We start from the raw sequence: 25,461 nt of genomic DNA on the forward strand, positions 1-25,461 counted from the left end.
GTCCTGTTCACCTCTGTGTTGTATTGTGAAATGTTCCAAATAAACTGCTGTTTAAACCAACTCCAAGTTTTCGTGAAGTCGCTCAAAGGTCACACGAAGCTCTTGCAGACGGGCTGAAGTGCTCAGTGACGACAGCGAGAGAAGACAAGGGGAATCTCTCTAGATTCTATTCATAGCTAGAAACCCCGTCTACGTCATGAAGCAGTCCTTTATTTGAACGTTTTAGTTGGGTCACTGTCCAAGTGTTTGCCTGACTTCTCTCCTCGCTCGCTCAACAAAATGTCGGACTGACGCCGTGCTCAAGACATGCGATCGTGACGAACTAAATCAACCAAGATTTCTTTCTTTAGCTGATGCTCAGAAAGAATTGAAGCGTAAATTCGAAGGAGAAGATAGAGATGAACATTTATAGGACGATCTGATAGAAAATAAAGGGAGTAATCAAGAGAGTGGCCAAGATGCGACTGTCAGTGAGTGATGCCGGCTGTACAGATGTTAGCAGACGACAGATGACCGAATTAGCAGCAGAGCGATATTCTTGGCACGCAGCCAACGCGGTCTGATGAGAACTGAATCAAGTGACCGTGTGAGAGGGGTGAGGAGGAGGGGGGTGGAGACTGAGGGGGCGTGGCCTCACATCCATCTTATCACTTGGAGAAGTCACAATGTATTGTGTATCTATCTTCTTAACTCCCGAGAGCAAGGTTTCGGTTGCGCATGCGCACTAGAGCCTATCCATAAAAGGGAAAGGGGCGGAGTTTATCTATAAAAAGCGCGAGCACGTGTCCGGTAGGTTAGTAGATCGTCATATTTCTCTCCGTTTGCGTGTTTTACAAACAATGTGGTCGTTTACGGTTGCCAACGTCGAGGGGCTGTCTGCATGCTTTCCAATTCTCACCGGACAGTACCACGTGCTGGTGCTATTTTTACCTGACAGACACGTCTAGCACAAACACAAACGGCTCTAGCTCCGCCCCATTTCTCTGCATTCAAATTTTGTATTACGTGTAGCTGACACATTTTGTACTTTCCAAAGTCAATTCAGGTCTAGATTGGAAGCTGCTAGGCAAATCTCGCTCTCTGCCATAAATGAAGCCAAACCGTAGCTTTATTAGGCTTTTATTTTGAATAAACCTTCACCGACGTCACAGTGTCAGACTCTGGTGAGAAACTGGCTTGATTCAAATCGCCCGCCATTTATAGTCCGGTTCAGGCTTTAATATATATATATATATATATATATGTTCTAGTATGATTTTGTGTTTGCAGATATCCATTTGTCCAGAAAATATGATGTTTTTGTGCAAATTACCTGATTAATGTTTGTAATGAACAAGTTGAAAATGTGACAAAAAACAAAACACCGATTTCAAAACAACAGCATGTCACTAAAAATATATAAAATGGGAAAACAGCATGTGTTTTGTATTCTTTATTCATTTACCTTTCAGAAAATATATACTTTTATGGGTCTTTCTCCAATAACAAAGAGCACAGAATTTTTTGAAAATTTATACTCGTTTTTTGTGAAAAAACCCTGGCAAATAGATTTCACTTAAATCTTATTTTCCTGGCAGCGAAAGGGTTAAACAACCACACAGGAAGGGGATGGGAGGGCTGTGGAGCAGGGCCTGGTCTTAGGCCAGGAAATTTAGATTAAAATTTGCGTGGGGTGGGGGGATTTTGGGGTGTCTGAACAGTAAGCTAGGAACAGAGCTCTTTCGGGTTAAAAGGAAACAAACATTTTCAATTTCATGTATTTTATACTAAAGTGGTAGAAGACGCAAATCCGCTTTTATGAATGTTTTCCAGTTTCCTACCATTCATGACATATCATAAAGAATGAAATCAGTATTATACCGACTGCAAAGGTGAATTTACGAAGGCAGCACGGGATCATTTAGTTCGTAAGTATAATTTTTTTGATATTTTACGCAATGCACAACTTGGATATACTCCATGCTCCGCTTATTAACGTGCAGAATATAAATATCTAAACTAGTAGTGTATGTGTTAACCCGTTTCGGTTTCAATGAACATTATTGGCGCTATGTCCAGACGATAAACTGGGAAAGTATGGAGGGCAGATGATGGCAAAATTGAACATCATGTCTTGGTGTGAAAAGAACGGTATGAAATACATATTTTTCTTTGGAAATGAACCGGTATTTGCAAATGTGACTCACGAACCCTGGCGCAGTAGACGTCGATTTAGCGTGGGATATAATTAATAATCATAATGATAACAATGGATCATAAATTTTACTAATGATTATGTAAAACTTTCTTGTAACACGTGTAACATTGAATCCAAGTTACCTAAACTAACTTTCCCGACGCAGATGTTTGAATTACTGGATTTATAATAATGATAGTAATGAATCTATCACGCGATCCTTAACCAGTGCAATGCATTCAAACAAAGCCTGTGCAAAATTATGTATTTTATTAATGATTACCTAAAACCTTATGACATATGTAACACGGAACCCAAAATACCTAAACTAACTCCCCTACCCTGGATGATTTTATTTTTCAGAAACACTGCAGGCACTCCATTTTCACATCAGTTCTCCCCAGTGTTTCGTTCCGTCTGTCTTGTGAACTGAAAAACTAGTTTACATCATTTCGTGATAAAACTTCACCAGACAGCAAAAACTAAAATCAAGGTAATTTATGGGGGTGATTTTCTACTTTGAACTTTCTTGTTTGGAACTTTTGATGCAACAAGTCTTCAACTGAAAACAGTCTTACTGAAGTACATGCGTTGACTTGGTTCGAAAGGTTCCAAGGTTCTTGACTGAACTGGAAAGAGGGATGGATGTACTGTCAAGTTTGATTGTCAGTTTTTGTTTGGTTCCTATGATCATTGCTAGTTTTGTCCGCGTTCAATTGTAACTTATTTAGTCATCCAGTTTTGAATGTCCAAGAAACAGTTGGATGTTTCTTGCAAAAGCGACGACAGTTTTTCGGAGGTATCACTCTTCTGGAGTTGTCGTCAGCATAAGAATGATGACTGACATTTTGGCGGTTGATAATTTCAGCGAGAGTAGCAGTGTACAGTGTGAAGAGCACTGGGCCTAAAACAGATCCCTGTGGGACTCCATGTTCGATTTTAACGGGTTCAGACCGGAAATGATCAACAATGACAGTCTGGAATCGATAAGTGAGATAAGATTTGAACCAGTTTAGAACAGTGCCGTTGATACCAAATGTAAAATGAAGACGGGAAAGGATTAAATGGTCTATTGTGTCAAATACGGCTGACAAGTCAAGAAGAGTGAGAAGGGAGATCTGTCCTGAGTCGGACGATAGCAGTAGGTTATTCAGGACGTGGAGGTGAGTGGTTTCGGTGCTGTGGTCAGCACGATAGGTTAGACTGAAACTGGTGGATGAGATTGTTGAAACAAAGGTGGTTGTTGAGCTGCTTCAGGACAGCCTTTTCAAGGAGTTTGGACAGGAATGGAAGATTAGAAACTGGTCGATAGTTTTTCAAAATGTTTGCGTCAAGGTTGGATTTCTTCAGAAGAGGCCGGACGATTGCAGTTTTGAAAGTGGGTGGAAATGTTCCAGTGAGAAGGGATGAGTTGACAATACTGGTGATTGTTGGGAGAAGCTGTGAGACACACTGGGAAAAGACAAGGGCTGGTATAGGATCGAGCTCACAGGATTTTGTCATTTCTTTCAGGATTTCATGAATTTCTGTTTCAGTCAGTGGATTAAAGGAATGGAGAGGAGTGCCGTTGAATTGAGGATCAGGATGAGCAGGTTGGAAAGGTACTTAGTCAAAGATGATACGAATATTTTGGACTTTGTCAAAAAAGAAAGAGAAGACATTGGGGGGGTTCATAAAAAGTGTAGGCAGAAGGAAGAGGAGTCTTTTTTTTTTTTTTTTTTTTTTGCTGTACCAAGATGATTTGACATGATACAGTAAAGAGATTTGGTGGACATGGCATCGAGAACTTGAGAAGAAAAGTTTGTTTTCGCTGATGAGATCATATGTTTGACTTTATTTATTTGTCATTTGGGGCTCTTTGTAATTGACTTTTTCGGATTATGTGTTAACTCATTCATTATTTGGGAAAAGTTAACAAACTGTTCATGTGCTTTTCGTGATAGCTGCTTTTGTGTAAAAGTGGCCCTATATGACAGGATATCCACTTACTTCCCCAACTTAGTGTAATACGTATTACTTGAGGAAGAGAGGGGTACTCTTTTTAATTTGGAAGGGAGCATAGTCTGCAGAGACTGGGAGTTCATTGTTACAGATTTCCCTGCGACTTTCCCCTCGTGCCACTGCCTTCAACGGAACTCCAGGATCGACACTGGAACAGTCTCCGTTCCCCTTCCAGTTTTCCCTCACTCCCGGTCCTACTCCCACTCCACACTTCCAGCACCCTTTTCCCATTCTCCCTCTCACTCCATCCAACCGTAACCCCCAGGTCTACGAATAACATCCATCTTCAACTTGAGAATCCTGGGTGACTGTGGTTCACCAATGATCTTTCATTGGTTACAAAAATTTACACAGAATACAGATAGTTTGGTGGGGAGTGAAAGAAGTGAAAACGTGAAGAAGACGAATAAGGAGGAAAGACAAGGAGAAGAAGAAGAAGAAACAGAGAAGTGAAGAGACTCGGGGACAAGAAATGACCTTGCAGGAACAGGAAAATAACAACGGTCTTGTCCATCAGGAGCGGCACCCTTTACCCAACCCCGCTGACAACCGTCTGCATGACGTCATCTGTGACGCCATTATCAATATACGTCATCGTCAACGTCATGATCACCTCAGCCCACGCAACACTGTCTTTTTTTTTGACTCACTTGTGTAAACAAAGTGAGTCTATGTTTTAACCCGGTGTTCGGTTGTCTGTCTGTGTGTGTGTGTGTGTGTGTGTGTGTGTGGTAAACTTTAACATTGACATTTTCTCTGCAAATACTTTGTCAGTTGACACCAAATTAGGCATAAAAATAGGAAAAATTCAGTTCTTTCCAGTCATCTTGTTTAAAAAAAATATTGCACCTCTGGGATGGGCACAAAAAAAAAAGAAAAAAAGAAGCCAAATTATATGCAAACTGCATTTACTGTTATATTTATATTTTTTGTATTCTCTAAACTTGGCATTTTGATCTATATTCTGACACAACAACAAGAGCAGTCATTATTATTATTTTTTGTTCAAACAGGAACTTCTTTTGCTAAGCATGGAAGTTTTATTTATTTTGCAAACGTTTTGGTGCAGATAGTAAAAAAGGGAAATTACTCTGTAATTAATGCTAGGGGACTTAATTTGCTTTAAACTGATCTTTCTCATCTTAAACATTACATTTTGAAATTATACTCAATACATAAAAAGCTTGGATTTTTTAAAAGTGTATCACAAGTGAGTCTTGAAGGCCTTGCCTCTCTTGTTTTTTGACTCACTTGTGTAAACAAAGTGAGTCTATGTTTTAACCCAGTGTTCGGTTGTCTGTGTGTGTGTTTGTGTGTGTGTGTGTGTGTGTGTGTGTGTGTGTGTGTGTGTGTGTGTGTGTGTGTGTGTCCATGGTAAACTTTAACATTGACATTTTCTCTGCAACTACTTTGTCAGTTGACACCAAATTTGGCATAAAAATAGGAAAAATCCAGTTCTTTCCAGTCATCTTGTTTAAAACAATATTGCGCTTCTGGGATTGGCACAAAAAAATAAAGAATGAAGCCTAATTATATGCAAACTGCATTTACTGTTATATTTATATTTTTTGTATTCTCTAAACTTGGCACTTTGATCTGATATTCGACCCAACAGCTAGAGCAGTCATTATTATCATTTTTTGTTCAAACAGGAACTTCTTTTGCTAAGCATGGAATTTTTATTTATTTTGCAAACGTTTTGGTGCAGATAGTAAAAAGGGGAAATTAGTCTGTAATGCTAGTGGAGTTAATTTGCTTTAAACTGATCTTTCTCATTTTAAACATTACATTTTGAAACAAGAGAGGCAAGGCCTTCAAGACTCACTTGTGATGCACTTAAAAAAAAAAAGAAGAAAAAAAAGCAAGCTTTTTATGTATTGAATATAATTTCAAAATGTAATGTTTAAGATGAGAAAGATCAGTTTTAAGCAAACTAAGTTCCCCAGCAGAGTAATTTCCCTTGTTCTGCTATCTACACCAAAACGTTTGCAATAAATAAAACTTCCATGCTTAGCAAAAGAAGTTCCTGTTTGAACAAAAAATGATAATAATGACAGATCCTTTGTTGGGTCGAATATCAGATCAAAGTGCCAAGTTTAGAGAATACAAAAAATATAAATATAACAGTAAATGCATTATACTCAATACATAAAAACTTGGATTTTTTTTTAAAGTGTATCACAAGTGAGTCTTGAAGGCCTTGCCTTTCTTGTTTTTGGTTTTTTTGTTTGGTTGGTTTTTTAAGCTTTTTGACTCACTTGTGTAAACAAAGTGAGTCTATGTTTTAACCTGGTGTTCGGTTGTGTCTGTGTGTCCGTGGTTAACTTTAACATTGACATTTTCTCTGCAAATACTTTGTCAGTTGACACCAAATTAGGCATAAAAATAGGGAAAATTCAGTTCTTTCCAGTCATCTTGTTTAAAAAAGTATTGCACCTCTGGGATGGGCACAAAAAAATAATAAAAGAAGCCAAATTATATGCAAACTGCATTTACTGTTATATTTATATTTTTTGTATTCTCTAAACTTGGCACTTTGATCTGGTATTCTGACACAACAACAAGAGCAGTCATTATTATTATTTTTTGTTCAAACAGGAACTTCTTTTGCTAAGCATGGAAGTTTTATTTATTTTGCAAACGTTTTGGTGCAGATAGTAAAAATGGGAAATTACTCTGTAATTAATGCTAGGGGACTTAATTTGCTTTAAACTGATCTTTCTCATCTTAAACATTACATTTTGAAATTATACTCATAAAAAGCTTGTGTGTTTTACTCTCAGTGTACAGTGCTTTCACTATGTTCATTCGCCCAAGTGGTCTTTTTCGGAAAATACTAAAAATCAATACGATGAGTGGACTTTACAGATCTATTGGCTGAGCCCTGAAGGTCATGGGCAAAAATCAATTGCGTACACATATTTATACACATTCAAAGCGCGTGCTCATATTCTTCACGAACGCGAACGACGCCATTTTGTTTCAAGTTGTTGACCTGCCCGTTCAATCCTATATTCAATGGACAATACATGATAACATGTGATGGAAAGCTGGAGAAGAAGACCGTTAAATATTTATTCAGAGAAAGATTTGTGAACGCCTCATAACTTACTGGATTATGCCCCAAACTGCCATAAAAATATCCACAGAATCAGTCGGAATCCACAGTTAAAAATTGTAAACCATGCGAGTTAATACCCTTGAACTGATCACGATGAAACGAAAAAATTTCCAGTCTTGACCTTTCTCAAAATGAAGTCCTTTTCACTTCATACGACGTTTAGAAGTACTTGTACTTGGCTCTACATGTTATTAATTTAACAAAATACTAAATTTTCATATCAACTTTAAACCTATAAAACTAGAATGAACATAAAAGAGAAATTGAATCGACCATATCGTACTACATTCCCGGCGGGTGTAACTAAACTTGTACATCTATCTAGATCTAGAGAAAACGGCGAAATGTTGCAGTGTGATTGCGGTGATAGCCACGTCTCCTTTACCGTGGACTTAAAAAGAATTTTTTATTGCCCTTAAAGATTTTTTGAATGCCGAAGATACACCAGAATAATATGATTTAAACAGCGTTCTCACTGCGAATACCGCAATTGATTTATCGCCCTTTAAAAAAGTATTTTCAAAGATTAAATTTTAGACCGTCAGTTAAGGAGCCATGATAGTGTAATGGATAAGACAGTTTCTTCTCACCTGAACACGCGGGGTTCGAATCTGGTTAGGACTTTTTTTTTTAAGCCGAAGCTTTATAATAACAAACACAGAACACATTTTAACGATTAGATTAAAAAAAAAAAAAGTGTATCACAAGTCTTGAAGGCCTTGCCTCTCTTGTTTTAAGTGTATCACAAGTGAGTCTTGAAGGCCTTGCCTCTCTTGTTTTTTATTTTCCCATTTTTGTAACAAATGGACAATTGACATGAAGACATAAATGAATAAATACATATATTGGGAAAAGAGAAAAGGCAAATTTGACAAAAACATAGTAACAACAGGAAAATAAAAACAAAAACAAACAACATTAAAAAACCCAAAAAACCCCAAACAAACAGAAAAAAACCCAACAACAACAACACACACACATAATTGATATACACATATAACATTCTACGCAAAAACAACTGAGAATGTTTGAATAAGTCATTTTAAATAAGTCTTCAAATATAGTAATAGATATCCATATTCCTACATATCAACTTGCACCATTTTTTCAACATCTGACTTAGTTGTGTTTTATTTCCATCCATGGTTTGAAATATTGTTTTTTATATGTTGTTTCTAGTTAAAGGTATGGCAACCATTTTATTTTGAAGCTATGTGTTTCACACGCGATCTTAGCGTTATATTCTTCGATTTTGTATCTTGAAACAATGTAATGTTAAAAAAAAACAGAAAAAAAGGGGGGGGGGGGGGAGGGGGAGGGGCGGAGGGGCGGAGGGGGGAAGTGTGTGTGGGGCAGTGTGTGGATTGTCTCTGTGTGTCTGCGTGTGTCTATTGAATGGATTTGTGTGTGTGTGTGTGTGTGTGTGTGTGTGTGTGTGGTGTGTGTGTGCGTTTTGTTGTGCAGTGGGTGTGGACGTGCGCAACACTGTCTTATTCGTGTGTGACGTTTCATCTACATATTTCTCCGTTTGGTTTTCGAATGGGGATGGGGAGTGAAGAGGTATGTATGGGTTTGTGAGTGTGGAGGGGGTAGGGGGCGGGCAGGGGGTAAGTGGAGGGGGTGGGGGGGCAGTGTGTGGATTGTCTGTGTGTGTCTGCGTGTGTCTATGTGAATGTGTGTGGGTGTGTGTTGTGTGTGTGTGTGTGTGTGTGTGTGTGTGTGTGTGTGTGTGTGTTTTGTTGTGCAGTGGGTGTGGACGGGCGCGGGTACGTATGTGCATACACACACACACACACACACACACACACACACACACACACACACACACCCCCCACAGTTATTCTACGTAAAGAACACTGATTGGGGAAGGGATGCGCGCGTGTGTGAGAGTATGTGTCTGTATGTCTGTCTGTCTGTGTTTGTGTGTGTCTGTGTGTCAGTGTCTGTATCTGTGTCTGTGTGTCAGTTTCTCTGTGTGTCAGTGTGTCAGTGTCTGTGTGAGTCTGTGTGTCAGTGTCTGTGTGTGTCTATGTGTCAGTGTCTGTGTGAGTCTGTGTTTGTGTGTGTCATTTTTTTTGGTTTGTGAGTGGTGTGGGTGCGGGTGCGGACGGGTCTTCCCTCAGGACAAGAAAACGAAGCTGGTGTGACCATCATGACAGCCTGCCTTCACGTGACTTCCAACATTTCAACCTTTGGCATCGTCTCTCTCTATCTCTCTCTCTCTCAATCTCTCTCTCTCTCTCTGTGTGTGTGTGTGTGTGTGTGTGTGTTTATCTCCTATCAGCACTCCCTCACCCTACCCACCACCCATCTCTCCCAGCAACGAGTCACGTTGTCACTACGTGTCAAGCTGTCAGCGAACCGCCGTATCAAGGGCATTGATAACTTAACCGTGTGTGTAACTATCACTGCCAATATAAAAACACCGGAAACGCGAACTGCTCGCTTCACTTCTCGGCGTTGCCACCAGCTAGTTCTGCCCACCCGTGTCTCTGTCGCTGAACTGCCGCCAAGACTCTCTTTCTGGAGCACCATGCCTTCTTCCAAGCAAACCACCACCTATGTCGCCGTGGCCGTGGCTGTAGTGGCTGTCGGTCTTCTGGTCGCCTACAAGATGCGAAACAGTTCCGCAAAAGGCGGCAAGTAAAACAGTCAAGTCCAGGGAGGCTGACCTTTCCACCTTGGGAGCAGGTTCAGAGGTGAGTTTTGTGCTGGCTGAAATGGTCAGGGTTTATTTTTTCTTTGGGGTGGTGGTGGTGGGGGTGGGGGGTTCAGCTGCTGTGGTCATGTTCGGGTGGCAGAAAATTGTTCAGTCAATGGTGATAACTTGGTAAGTAATCAGGTCTGTGTCTGCTCAACAAGGGACGTGAAATGGTATGTTGAGACTCGGTATAAGTACGGATGGCAGGAAATTGATCTTTGGTCATTGGTGATAATTGCCGTGGATAAGTGACCAGACCCTTGGACAAACAATCAGATCTGTGAAAACTAGGGTCCACAATGGACGTACAATGGCTGATGTTTACCGTGGATAAATAATCAGACCTGTAAAAACTGGGGTGGATGGGACGTAATTGACGTGTTGAGAGTCGGTACATTAATGGATGGCAGAAATTGATATTTGATCATTGGTGATAACTGAACAATCAGTGATATCTGGACGGCTAACAACCAGACCTGTGAAAACTAGGGTCCACAAGGGACGTGAGTGGCATGTTGAAAGTCGGTGTGGCCGCACGTGTCTGCCTGACCAGTGCCAGGAAGGTGGAAGCAATGCCTGTATTTGATGAACTGGTAACAGGAGGTCAGAGCAGGTACCAGTTAGGGACAAGACATTAAACGCTCAGTATGTAATCAGCCAAAGCTTGACATTTTGTTCCAAATAATGCAGAAAAAATCATCACCTGAAAATTGGATATATGATTTGTCTTGCCCCCTCCCCACGTTATAAAAAAAATTATATCCGAATCCCCCAAAACCACAACAACAGCAACAACGAATACCGCCTCCACCACAAAAATCAAAACTGCCGTGTCAAAGACAGAAAGAGTCAAAGAAATTGAATCATTTCACCACCCCTCCCTCATGTGATGTGTGGAGGCTACAATGACAATACCTTCTTTTAAATTTCCAAGTGGCACATTTGACAATGGAAAAGTATTTCTAAAGACTTCATTTGTAATTGTTGTCAAACAAATTAAGGTTCTCGAATCCCTATATTTCACATACTTATAGCTGAACGGGTGCATACACTTTCGGATACATGTCTGAAACAGTTTGTGACGATGAAACCATTGTCGTATGGTTGTGGTCTAGCTTTACCAGAATGTACCAGTCCTTGTTAATTTGATTCCAATTTGAAATACCTCCGATTATAGTGACACGAGTGTATATAATAAACAGAACAATAACAAATAGTACAAAGCCACTCGTGGTGACAGAAAAGGAGATGAGGAGGAAAATGAGGAGGGGTGGGGGTGGAAGAAGAAGAAGAAGCAGGGGAAGAATAATGATGCAGACTGAACGTTTAAGTGACAAAGTTTAAAGTTCGATTATTTTTCAACTGCTTGTTGAAATGACACACAGACACTGAAGCAAGTGATCAAATTTTACTGCTGATGAGTTCGCTGGAGGAAGGGGAGGTGGAGGGGGAGGGGGAGAGGAGGGGTTCGGAGGGGGGGGGGCAGGGTATGGGGGAAGGAGGGGAATGGGGCGTGTGTGTGTGCGTGTGTGTGTGTGTGTGTGTGTGTGTGTGAGAGAAGTAAGATGACAATGTCCAAGAAAGATGAAGACGAAAGCTCCTATTGCTAAATTTCGAAAAGTCGCTCAAAGGTCACTCGAAGCATGCGTTGACATGTTAGTTTAGTGATAACAGAGAGAGAGGGAGGTAGAGAGAGAGAGATTGAGTTAGAGACGTACTCAACCCACACAACTGATAAAACATGTTACTATGAAGAGAGGGCAAGTCGTACAGATACATGACATGTGTGAATGACACAGGTCTGTGTGCGCGGCATATCTCTCTCTCTCTCTCTCTCTGTAAAGAGAGAGAGAGATAGAGACTGAGACAGACACACAGACACAGATAGAAGCAGACCGTAGTGACAGTGTTGTTACTGTTCCCAGACGATTGTTAATTGGCATTAAATAGGTTTGTGTTTACACAGAAGTCAAACCTAGTCAGACTGAAGAGATGACAAGTCGTACAGATCCATAATGAATGACAGATGTGTGTGTGTGCATAGTGTAAAGAGAGAAAGATAAAGAGAGACAGACAGAGAGACACAGATACAGGCAGACCGTCGTGACAGCGTTATCACTGTTCCTAGCCGACTGTCAGCCGGTGGTAGTAAAGAGGTTTGTGTTGACACGGCAGTCAAACTGTGAATTCACGGAGAGAGGGCAAGTCACTCAAATCCATAACACTCTTTAAATAATGAATAACAGATATGATTATGTGTGGTGTGTTTGTTTGTGTGTGTGTGTGTGTGTGTGTGTGTGTGTGTAAACAGAGAGATGGAGACAGTGAGAGATAGATAGATGGAGAGAGAGAGAGAGAGAGGGGGGGGGGGGGGTTGACACGCAGACAGACACAGGCACTGGCAGACAGAGACGACGTGTTATCACTGTTTCCCAGCCGTGTCAACCGGCTGTGCGAAAGGGTTGTGTTTAAACAGTAGTCAAACTTCCGGCAGGAGAGCTCCCTGCCCGTGTTGAATCTCCTTTGTCTTCATCTGCCCTGTGGTGTTGACCTAGTGACCTAGAAACCTTTGGCCAGTTGGTCAGTTGGTAGCCACGTGTTTGGCAGCTACACAATGGGATGATGGGGATGATGCTGATGATGATAATCTGCCCGTCTGTGTGTGTGTGTGTGTGTGTGTGTGTGTGTGCGCGCGCGCGTGCGTGTGTGTAGTGTGTGTGTGTGTGTGTGTGTGTGTGTACACGCGCGCGCGTTTGCGTAATGTGTGTTAGGTGGTGGTGTGTATGTTCGTTTATTCATTTATAGTCTGTTCATTTAAGATGATGATATTAGACTGGTGGTGGTGTCTGTATGTGCATCACGGACGTATATACGTCCGTGGTATGCATGCGTCAGGTGTGTGTGTACACGCACGTGCGCGCAACGTGTGCAGTCACGGGGCTGAATTGAAAACAAACAAAACACTGTCCGTTTCTTGATGTGTTCTGTTAAAAAAAAAAAAAAATTAAAAAAAGGAAAAAGAAGAAAAGCCATCCATTTTACAAAACACGATAGGTGGTACATGTCATAATACACGATGATGTGTCGTTTGATCAGTAGATCATGTGTCCCGAACGAAATATTGCGCGACCCAGCTCAGTGCACTAACAGTTCAGTCGCGGCAGCGAAACGGTTAATTGTCCCTGGCAAAAATTACGTCGACAAGTCCACTTTGAATCACTTGCACACATAAATCAAAAGAAAACCTACATGGGGAACTGTGGCGACACGGTCTCCCCGGCGGGAACAGTCCGAACTTTACAACAGAAAAAATCTCTTGTGACTTAAAAAAAAAGAAAAGAAAAAAGAAAGAAAAAAAAAAAGAAAAAAAAAGTATGATGGTCAGTCAGTATCAAGAAAGGGAAATATTTCAGTCTCAGTTGAAGTTTCAGCTTTAACTTTAGGAGGTGTCGATGTCAAAGTGTGCGGATTGATCCATATAATATACCAATCTGCCAAAGGATAAATGAAATGAAAATGAAATGAAATGAAAACAAGAGCATGTCTGACCTACTTATAAAGCACTCGCGCTGGTTCAGGATTTGAGAGCCAATCCTCCGTATGTATTCAAGATTAACCTAAAACGAAGTTAGCCTGAACTAACTAACAGATGAAAAAAATACATCAAGATATAACATGAAAGATATAACGATACTTAGAATACAACTGACTGAAATAACACAGCAATAAAAGTGGGCCACGTTCAGCGAATGTGTGCACACCAACAGACACGTGTATACTCAAACAAGCGTGCTCACTTACACACACACACACACACACACACACACACACACACACAAGCACACACACACGCACATACGCACACACACACATACAACAAAGACCACCACCCAACACTCATTACGCTCACACACACACACACACACGCGCGCGCGCGCGCGCGCACTCACACACACGTACGCACGTACACACACACACGCACACACACACACCAGTGTTGTTATGCTACAGTATTTAATATTGTGTGACCACAGCTGGACAGTGGGGATGTATGTTAATTCTCACTTATTTTCTTCTTCTTCTTCTTCGTTCATGGGCTGCAACTCCCCCGTTCACTCGTTTGTACACGGCGAGTGGGCTTTAACGTGTGTGACCGTTTTTACCCCGCCATGTAGGCAGTCCATACTCCGTTTTCTGGGGTCACTTATTTTCAGTAAATCACACAATATCACACGACATCACAATCACACATCACACCACACCACACCACTCTTAAGCTTAGATTTTGTTGAATGCTTTCAGAGACGCAGAAAAGTGTGAAAGACATGACAAGACAGAACGACGGACAGGATGAAGTGTCCTTGAAGAGACATCATCACCACCCCTACCCGCCATCACCACCCGTCACCATCACCACCACGACCATCATTCTCCACCCCGTCACCATTACCACCTTACCACCACCACCACCATTCTTCTATTTACGCTCATGGCCCAACAACAGTCATCAGCACGCTGAGTCGTCATCAGATATCTCGTCATCGTATCGTCGTCATGGTCACGTCACCCACCACGACGTCCCATCAGACTGCCCCGGGGCAAGGTCAAGACGTCCTTGACACGTGGGCCAGCGCCCTCTGGCGTCGGTTCTGCTAAGTGGTGCGGACTTCCGGGACAGGGTAGACAACCAAAACGCCTTGAGCAGTTTATTCAGTTCAGTTTTCCCCCCTTTCTTTTTATATTTACTTTATTTTATTCTCTTATTATTGTTATGTTTTTTGGGTTTTTTTTTTTAAACCACTGGTGGTTTCCTGGCGTGTGAACTGAGGACGGTGTCAAACGATCTCGACGAGGTTATCATTGTTTCAGTGCTCGCTGGACTGCCTGTAAAACCTGGTTCATCAGCCCTGATCCTTATGTGGCGATGGAATGGGTTTGATCGGCTGTCTGTCTGTCTTCACACAATTCTCGGCTCTTTAGCTGTTCTGTTGTCTGCGTGTGTTTAGTAGAATGTGTGTGTGTGTGTGTGTGTGTGTGTGTGTGTGTGTGTGTGTGAAAACTCGAGTAGAAGAGGCAAATGTCAATTTGTTAATGTAGGCCTATATGTTTGTTTGTTTTTTAGATAATAAATATGTACACCGAATCCGAGTTTGTGGATTTGTCTGTTCATGTCCTTGAGCGCTAGCGTATCGGGCAGGCAGAGAAAAAGAGAGAGAGAGGAGAGAGAGAGAGAGAGAGAGGAGAGAGAGAGAGAAACAGTGGGAAGGAGGTTAAGGTGTGAGCAACAATTTAAGTCTGTGCTTCTTTCTCACCTTGCTTTTTTTGTGTGTCCGTGCCTGTCTTTCCCTCTGTCTGTCTAATTCTCTCCCACATCTGCGCACCAGCACACACGCACGCGCGCGCGCGCTCTCACACACACCTTCAAGCACACACACACTTCAGCGCTGCTGCTACTGTTTAAAAAGATGGTATGCTCATGACTCCCCTGCATTCAAACCCAAAGTAAGTCTGGCATGTCAAACAGATACAGCGTGATCTCTTTCGTATAAATACCACCTCCATATAAAAAATTAATCCTTCGCACTGTAATCAGACTGCTGGCGTTGGAGAATTTTCAGTACACCGGAAGTTTTTGATCATGTGACATGCCATCGACAAGCTGTTACGACACCATTCCAATTTTCAGTTGAAGCCATTCGTGGAATAGATCAATCCAATTTTTTTTTCTTCTGTCGATATATAGAAATTGACTGCATGATAAGATCTGTGGATATTGTGCAGTTTTAAGCGCATATACTCCCAAAATAAATTTATTGTGCCTAAACATGGAGTTATGTATGTCCGTGGACCTAAAGAAGGAAAAGTGGTCAATAATGCCGGAACATTTTTATTTAGCCTACCGACACTATGTCTTGGAAAATGATTACGACTTCCTGGCCTTGCTGTTGCTGTTCTCTTATCTTATTTTATTCATTTCTTTATTAATTTTATCATCATTATTATTGTTACTATTTAGTATTCTTAATATTAAGTTATTGATCGATTAATTCATTTACTGATATATTTTTTTCTTCTAATTATTATTATTATCATTATTTTGTTTGTTTGTCAGGTTTGTTTTGCAATCGTTCTTGATTGCGTTTTTTACTTCACGATGTGTGTCAGACTTTATCATTTTTGCTATTTCTGCCCTTTTTATGACCTAGGGTGCTTAACAGTCTATAAGTGTTATGTTGTTGTTGTTGTTTTTCTTTTAGGATTTGTATCAGTATCAGTATCAGTAGCTCAAGGAGGCGTCACTGCGTTCGGACAAATCCATATACGCAACACCACATCTGCCAAATAGATTCCTGACCAGCAGCGTAACGAAAATAAAATTATGTTTTAAAAAAAGAAAGAAAAAGATAATAATAATGATAATAGATAAAAATAGAATAAAAAGACAATAATGATAATAAGTAAACAAATAATAAAATAAATGTAAAACAGACACATACAAATGCACACACACACACATGCATAACAGATATGCAACAAACATGCAGTTGCACAACCAAATACATAATAAACGTACACGATATGGAAGCACAACCAAATACACATAAACGTACACGAGCCCCGACACACACACTCACACACACAAATTACCCTGCACACCCACCCTCCCCCACACACTCATTCCAAGGCTACATATCGCAGCTTCCATGGCACACACACACACACACACACACACACATACGCCCATACCCCCACCCCACCCCCACACACAGACACACATATGTATATGCTTGACGGGTGCGATGGTACCCGAATTTCCTTAGTTCGATCCCCCTTCGTATCTGGTGGGTTGAGGGTGGAGATTCTATCTGATCTCCCAGGTGCAGACCTGCTGGTACCTGAACCTACTTCGTGTGTATACGCACGCAGAAGATCAAATACGCGCGTTACAGATCCTGTAATCCATGTCTACGTTCGGATGGGTTATAGAAACAAGAACATAACCAGCATGCACACCACCGAAAACGGAGTATGGCTGCCTTCATGATGGGGTAAATAACAAAAACGGTCAAACACGTAAAATGTTACATATCTGTGTGAGTGTGTGTTTGTGTGTGCGTTACTGAAACCCCCATTGGATGACACAGGAAACGAGTGATGAGCGCCCAATAGCAGCCTGTCAGTCGCCTCTACCTAGGTAGGCAGCCTGTTGTGCAAATGACTTCGTGTTTGTAAAGCGCTTAGAGCCTGGTCTCTGTCCGAGGATAGACGCTATGGAAGTATCCATATCTTCATCATCATCATCATTATTATTATTATTATACGCCATCTGCCCACTCACTGCTGTCGAGAGAGACAGTGGCAAAGAGCGAGAGAGAGAGAGAGAGAGGCGAGAGAAAGCGAGAGAGAGAGAGAGAGATGGGTAGGAGCGGCAAGTCACATGATCGATCATACATGTTGTTATAAAGAGAGTCATACACAATGCATGATACATGTTGATATAATGAGCAACGAAAGTGAAATACAAAATACACTTGCATGCACTAGAAGTAAATAAAGCAATCAATATCTTAAGTCAGTAATAATGATAATAATAATACATTGCACTTATATGGCGCAAACTCCTCATAGATGGGCTCTGAGCACCTCACATCAAACAGTACACATATATATTAGTGCATTATACACCAGCGCACATGAAGACATAGAAGTGGAAAACAAGATCAGTATCCAGCACTACAGTACTACAAATTGCGGATATACGAATAATCGTAGGGAAAAGGCACAACACACACACACACACACACACACACACACACACACACTTGCGCGTGCGTCCAACCCACAAGAAAGAACACACACTACAGGAATAATACAATGGAGTAGGGACAGAAGGGGAGTGTAGAGGGTGGGAGGAGATTAAAAAAACAACAAAAAAAAAAACACCTATGCTTCGTCACATCCAAAGGCCATTTTGAACAGGTGGGTTTTCAGTTCACTTTCGAGTTGGTGAGTGCCGGAGATTCAGAGGAAGAGAATTCCAAACAGAAGGTGCTTGATGCTGAAACGCCCTTTGACCAAATGTCTTTGATGAAACTTTGGGGACTCGTTTACTAATAAAGAGAGAGAGAGAGAGAGAGAGAGAGAGAGAGAGAGAGAGAGAGAGAGAGAGAGATTCAAATGGTTTAATGACTTAAGCAACATGCTCATATCACTAAGTGGAAAATATGCTTCCTCCCCTCCCTCCCCCCTCCTACACATTCACGCTTTTCACAACATTCTTCTGCACTTCATAAGGAATACAAAACAATATCTATCGGTATGTATACTAGTACGCACAATCTTCGTGGTCACTGATGAGGTTCATATCTAAGCAACTCGAGGCCATCGAGAAAGAGAACACAAGACATGAATACAGGTGCAGGTGATTCCACAGACCTTTTAGCAAAATGTGGGGTTTTATTCACGCCGGAATTTGTTAAAATACTTGACGTGTATGTTCCCAGTGTGGTATGAGAGGATATAGATCTAGCTCTCTTTGGAAAATCGCGGTCGGATTTGAGAGTTATTTCTGATTCAAAATCATTTTCATCCGTTAAAGTTCTCAAGACAAATTTACTACACGCAAGTTCCCTTTGATCCTCTAATGGTAATACTCACGCTGCACTGTACGTTTCTTACTAGAAGCATGGACTGGTAAGCCAAGTGCCAGTTTATATTCTCTGCAGTCTATGCTTTGAATTTTTTTCAATAAGTATTTTGGTGCACTGAAGCATACTTCTTGTGTTTGTGTTCATGTCATTGTGTAGGTTTTCTGAATGATGTATATAGTACGATCAATTGATTCTATTCAGTTTTTTTACATTAAATTTCTATTTTATTTCATCCTGTTCCATTCTATCTGGCTTTAATTTTTCTTCTGGTTGATGACAATCCTGATGATGTGGTCGTCTCTACAGCCCGAAGCAATGAGGCGATTTATACGTGTCACAAGTTGTAGTGTTGTTGGCAACCCCCGCGTGTTGACACGCTGCAGAACTATTCAACACACACACACACACACACACACACACACACCATACATTATTATCCTGGACAAAAAAAAAACATGCTGTTCAGTAGTCACACGAACATGCCCATAGCTCATGCACGGACCTTTCATTAGATTCCCCCTTTCTCTTCTTCTGAAGCGACAGTGTCGCCTGGCTGGAGGCTGATAGTAACCATGGGAACAGCAGCCGCATCACCGCCAGACTCTTCCGCTATCCGGGTTCCCCGCGCAGCGGCGCCACTGGACTCGGCAGGGGAGGGCACCCCGACGGAAGAGGCTTGGTCTGGTTTTGGCGGCGACTCGAGAAAGGCCTGCGAGAGACAGTGGAATTACTTTGATTGATGTGAAATCAGTGTTTTGATATAATGGAGCAGCTCCATGTTGTGGATTGATACTTGTTGAACATCAGTTGATGTGGAACTGACTGGTCATGTTGTATACCTACAACTTGAACACTGCAGGGTTGACGGTTGTGCTGACCTGTTGCCGTATAGATTTATATACTAATGTATCCACCTGCCCTTTCTTTTTCTTTTTTTTTCTTCTTTTTTTTTGTGTTGATGTCTTTCTCTGTAGCGTTTTAAAATTTTAGACTGAGATAATTGATTGCTTTTAACAACTTTAAGATGGTTTCTCATCACTTTGTTTTTATATGTCAACCCAAATAGAGAGAAAAGCATAGTTATACACACACACACACACACACACACACACCACCACCACCACCACCACCACCACCCAACACACACATATTTGTATATATATATATATATATATGTATATATATATGTATATATATCTGTACAACATAATTGTGAAGGAAAACAAGTGCACATAACAAATAAACAGACTTTGTGTTATTTCGAAATATATTTTCAAAGATAAAAGAAAGAGGAGATGTAAAATATATCAACAGAAACCATTCAGAGACTGTTTTTGGGGAGCATTTGAACTGTCCCTGTAGGAGATTGAGAGAGCCAACTGTATGCCTGATATGACTGCAGTTTCACTATCTGTGGACTCCTTTGCTATCCCGGCATTGATAGTGGACTGTTGCTTCAGGTTGAGTTTAACGATATATTGGTGTGACACCCGGAAGGGGCATTGATAGTGGACTGTTGCTTCAGGTTGAGTTTAACGATCTATATTGGTGTGACACCCGGAAGGGCATTGATAGTGAACTGTTGCTTCAGGTTGAGTTTAACGATCTATATTGGTGTGACACCCGGAAGGGCATTGATAGTGAACTGTTGCTTCAGGTTGAGTTTAACGATCTGTTGGTGTGACACCTGGAAGGGCATTGATAGTGGACTGTTGCTTCAGGTTGAGTTTAACGATCTGTTGGTGTGACAACCAGAAGGGCATTGATAGTGGATTGTTGCTTCAGGTTGAGTTTAACAATCTATTGGTGTGACACCTGGAAGAGCATTGATAGTGAACTGTTGCTTCAGGTTGAGCTTAACGATCTATTGGTGTGACACCCTGAAGGGCATTGATAGTGGACTGTTGCTTCAGGCTGAGTTTAACGATCTATTGGTGTGACACCTGGAAGGGCATTGATAGTGGACTGTTGCTTCAGGTTGAGTTTAACGATCTATTGGTGTGACACCCGGAAGGGCATTGATAGTGAACCATTGCTTCAGGTTGAGTTTAACGATCTATTGGTGTGACACCTGGAAGGGCATTGATAGGGGACTGTTGCTTCAGGTTGAGTTTAACAATCTATTGGTGTGACACCCAGAGGGGCATTAATTGTGGACTGTTGCTTCAGGTTGAGTTTAACGATCTATTGGTGTGACACCCGGAAGGGCATTGATAGTGGACTGTTGCTTCAGGTTGAGTTTAACGATCTATTGGTGTGACAACCAGAAGGGTATTGATAGTGGACTGTTGCTTCAGGTTGAGTTTAACGATCTGTTGGTGTGACACCCGGAAGGTCAAGTTGTTCAGGGGTGATGTCTTGCTAAATGAACTGCTACACCCTACGGCAAGTGATGAAGAGACACCAGCGTCCTCAATCATAGCGAAGAAAGGTAACATTGCATCCAGTTACTTCCCAGGCCAGCCCATGAAGGATGAAGTAAGAATTGGGAGAAAAAACAAGGCAGCAAAATAATTTGTAGTAAAAAAACAAAAACAAACAGACTAGTAATAGTAAGAAATCGATTAACTGGAAAATATTTTATCTTTGCAAAATTTCTTGTGGAAAAACTAGTAATGGTAATAGATTAAATGGAAAATAATTCATATCAGCAAAATATATTGTGGAAAAAACTAGTAATGGTAAGTAATAGATTACCTAGGAAATGATTTATCTCTGCACCTCACGCTTTAGGGATACGGAAAAAAAAGGTATGCAGAGCCATAGACACTAGAATTCCGCAGTGAGATATCAGTGTCTACGACCGAGCACACAGACCTGCCACAGGTGGCTGGTGAGGTCAGCGGCGGTCACCACCCCACAGCAGTCAGCCACAACGGCCAGCAGCCAACGACCGTCCACTCCCAGGCTGTCCAGGAAGGCGGACAGGTGGGCAGGGCTGGCGCTGGAGCCAGCCGATTGGCTGGCGGCCAGGGACAGGAAGCGGCGCAAGGTGGCGTCCTTGAGGCGCGGCACGGCCAGCCGCATGGCGCACAGCGTCAGGTCCAGGGCGGAGAGCAGGAAGAGCACCAGGAACAGGTAGACCAGGAAGACCAGGGCCTTGGTGTACACCTGAGATGTACACACACACACACAGACACACACACAGACACACACACACAACCATATTTGATATTTGATATGGATACTTATATAGCGCCTATCCTCGGTCGGAGACCAAGCTCTAAGCGCTTTACCGACAAACTTGGGGTTATTTGCACAACAGGCTGTCTACCTGGCTAGAAAGCCAAGTGACGGCTGACATTGGGCGCTGATCATTAGTTTCCTGTGTCATTCAATCAGATTTTCAGACATGAACACATACACACTCAGACAGACATATGCCATATACATACGCGCACGCATACACACCCACACCCACATATATATATATATATATATATATATATATAGAGAGAGAGAGAGAGAGAGAGAGAGATAATGAAGTTATTGTCTTTCTGTGTGTGTGTTTGTTTGTTTGTTTTTTTTTGTTTGTTTTTTTTTTGTTGTTAATTTGTTTTTGTTGTGGGTTTTTTCCCTTGGTAACATGAGTCGGCATCCTATCTTTTAATATCAATATTCTTGATTTCACCACCCCTAGTCGGCACCTTTTGGAAATAACTGGAATGCCTTTCAATGAGTTTTCAACATCTCAGATAGGTAACGCCGCTGACTTGTAGGTGGTGTATCTGGATCACCTGCCGTTTGGGATCGTTCACTGCCGTTGAGGGAGATAATCTGAGGAGTTGACAGGGGACGGAACTGCAATCATATTTGGCAAAGAAATGGCCCTCTCCCAAAGAGAGAACGCAATGGCTCCAATTTGTCGTCTTGGAAGGGTTAAAATCTTCCTTTTCCTCCCCTCCCTCTCGCGATTAAAAAAAAGAAAAGAAAAAAAGAATGAGATATATGCATGTTTGCAAAGTCATTTTTTTGAGTGACAGAAGAGTTGCCTGTTTGTTTATCTGCACTTATATGGATTTGTCCGAACGCAGTGACGCCTCCTTGAGCTACTGAAACTGAAACTGAAACTTATCTGCACTTCTTTTCATCCACCGCGTGTTCGTGTTGTATGACCATAGATCACAGTGCATGAATCAGACGCATACAGTCAGTACATGTCCCACTGCTCAGTACGTATGATCGTGCCCGACAGTGTAGTCTTGAAATGCTGCCTCTTGTCCGTCAGGATCATTGGCCAGAAGCATTGTGGGATGACGTTTTGTTCAAGGTGGTAGTCTGACCTTCGTTCGAGATGCAGGGTGTCCGTGCAGAAACAGCCGTCGTCAGGGCCACCTGACAGCCAGCTCTTCATGCTCCGTCGACGACCGGCACGTCTCACAACCCCAGACCGGCCGTCAGCAAAGGGGACAGCTGCAGCCACGAGCAACCCCTCGCCCTCCCACAGCCGTCCATAATCGTATGTCACGTTGTACGAAATGATGTCAACCAGGAGAAAGCAGCCAATGGATGTGAACGGAATGAACCAGCCAGGTGAAAGCAGCCAATGGCCTTATACGAAATCAGGTCAGCCAGGAGAAAGTATCTAATGGCTGTGTACGGATCGAGGTCAACTATCCCAGCTGAAAGGACACATTCAGTTTTTGGAGATGGAGTCAAAGGCGTCTGGAAGAAATCAAAGGCATGCGAGTGAGCGTGTGCGTGTGAACGAGTGTGTGCGCACGCATACATGTGCGCATGTAGGCTATGTATGGGTGTGTGCGTGCGTGTGTATTGTGCATGCGAGCGTATGGAAGGCCGGTTGACTGTACGTTTGTATCATGACCCACCACCACCACCCGCAACAACAAAAGTCAGCGCTCGTCAGTGCCTCCTCCACCCACCCACCCACTGACTTACCTGCGCCAGCGGCATGATGCACGAGCAGGTGAACGGATCGTCTCTTCCCCTAGTGCGCACAATGAACCGACAGAGGAAAGTGTGCACCGGAAGTGGAACGCTGACGCTCTCGTTGTTGGCGTTGACCACCGCCGCATATCCCCCGCCTTCCCCAGCACCGTCGCCCTGCCCCCCTCCCACCCCCACTTGAGGCGCGAAGACCAACAGCATCAGGAACATCTGGATCAGGCACATCAGACAGGCCAGTGTTTTCCTCAATATGACCGCCTTGGACAGCACAGAGTTGCCGCCCTTCAGCCCGGCGCGTAACAAGAGGGCGCAGTCGCGCAGCATCACGTGACGGGCGGATGCCGCGCCCCTGCTCTGCCCTCCGCCGCCGCCGCCTCCGCCGCTTAAGTTGTCGGTCAAGGTGGCGGCGAGTCCGTGGGCGTCCATCCAGAGGAAGGAGCGGAGCATGCTCCAGGCCACGTGAGGCAGGAGGCAGAGCGTGGCTGCCACGCCCAGGAAGAACGGCAGCCACTGGTGGTTGGTGTAGAAGGGAGGAGGAGGTCCTCGCCGTCGGCTGAGTTATAGGGTTTGTCTGGGTCCTCAGCCGGCTGTGTGTGATTTGAGATGAGTGAGTGAGGAGTGAGCGTAGGGGAGCGGGGGGTTGGGGTGGTGGTCGTTTGGTGAGACAATTGTAGTAATGATACTATACTACCACCACCACCACTACTCTTTTACTTATAATAATAACACTAATAGTGATAATGATACCACCACCACCACTGCAACTCCTACAACTGCTGCTGCTGTGGCGGCTGTTGTTACTGCTGCTACTACTACTACTGCCGCTGCTGCTTCTACTACTACTACTACCACTGCTGCTGCTACTACTACTACTAATACTAAATTTGATTGCTATAGCGTCTTTCCATGTATAACGTGCTCAACTGCACTGTATATTGATAAAAATTGACGCCGGAATAAACCACACATTTATATAAACACAATAACGACAACTTGCAAACAAAACTCTGTAGAGACATCCAGTCATCACTAACAGTGTTTTTTTGTTGTTGCTGTATAAACTATCACATAAACTATCACGCACAAAACTCAACATACACACCAAGCATCACAATACCTAATAAATTATGATAAAATATCACGTCACAACACCGATGCCACAATACTTAAAGCCATATCACATTGCTTAAAAACATAATCTAGATACTTAAAAAAAACCCAGTGACATGTATCACAATGCCCGAATAATACTCAACTGAAATCACAATACTTAAAATCATCACTCTCAGTCCCCCTATGCCCCCCCCCCCCTCCACACAACACCATCATCAACAAACAGAAAAAACAGAAACAAGCACACATTCGCACTGTCGAAGGTATCAGGGGAGGTAAAATTCAATGAGTCTAAGTTATTTTTGAAATCGAAAAACATAGGTTTTTTTTTTGTTTTTTGTTTTTTTTCCAGAAGCAGAGTTCCAGTCAGTGGAGCCAAAGACAAAGATTTTTCATCACCAACACGGACACCCTTGACTGCCATAAACGTATTACGTACGTCACTGATGACGTCATTAGAAAAAGAGAAATAGCTCTGGAAGGCTGAAAATTCACACAGTTCGTCCAGAGTGTTATATCTCCAGACCATTTTCTCAGTTTTAGGCTTATTGTTTTGGATAATGTTTTATGACCTGAAACATCACTTTCTGCTGTTTTACCCCTGGCACTGAAGGGGTTTAAGTATGAAACAAACCAATCCAGGGCCGTGTTGCCTGTGGCGATCGTAGCAGCGCTGAGTTTGCTTAAAGTTAAGAATGCTCCTTAGCATATGTAAACTACAATGGAGTTAGGAACATTCTTAACGATAAGCAAACTTAGCGCTGCAAAGTTTGCTCATGCAACCCATCCC

The 25,461-nt window shown here is 42.4% G+C and overlaps 1 protein-coding gene and 1 long non-coding RNA gene across 2 annotated transcripts; one reads left to right on the top strand and one right to left on the bottom strand.

The window, feature by feature from the left end:
• Window positions 1-9,613: 9,613 nt before the first annotated feature.
• Window positions 9,614-15,142, top strand: LOC143301181 (uncharacterized). Its single transcript, XR_013057740.1, has 2 exons — window positions 9,614-9,997; window positions 14,302-15,142. It is a non-coding gene; the product is annotated as an uncharacterized LOC143301181 (long non-coding RNA).
• A 2,339-nt stretch (window positions 15,143-17,481) lies between these two features.
• On the bottom strand, window positions 17,482-24,139 carry LOC143301378 (uncharacterized). The gene is made up of 3 exons (XM_076615621.1): window positions 23,550-24,139; window positions 21,468-21,761; window positions 17,482-19,359 (listed from the first exon to the last, which is right to left on the bottom strand). Exons 1-3 carry the CDS (start codon window positions 24,003-24,005, stop codon window positions 19,159-19,161), a joined length of 951 nt encoding a protein of 316 aa, XP_076471736.1. The 5' UTR covers window positions 24,006-24,139; the 3' UTR covers window positions 17,482-19,158.
• Window positions 24,140-25,461: the final 1,322 nt, after the last annotated feature.

The sequence above is a fragment of the Babylonia areolata genome, chromosome 27 (assembly GCF_041734735.1).
Source record: "Babylonia areolata isolate BAREFJ2019XMU chromosome 27, ASM4173473v1, whole genome shotgun sequence".
Taxonomy (NCBI): domain Eukaryota; kingdom Metazoa; phylum Mollusca; class Gastropoda; order Neogastropoda; family Buccinidae; genus Babylonia; species Babylonia areolata.

Excerpts from the sequence above, each read along its gene's own strand:
- LOC143301378 (XM_076615621.1), bottom strand. The coding sequence starts at position 24,005 with ATGCTCCGCTCCTTCCTCTGGATGGACGCCCACGGACTCGCCGCCACC. Across the intron at positions 21,762-23,549 it reads GCATCATGCCGCTGGCGCAG|GTGTACACCAAGGCCCTGGT; the intron begins GTAAGTCAGTGG and ends TGTACATCTCAG. Across the intron at positions 19,360-21,467 it reads TCACCAGCCACCTGTGGCAG|GCCTTTCTCGAGTCGCCGCC; the intron begins GTCTGTGTGCTC and ends TGTCTCTCGCAG.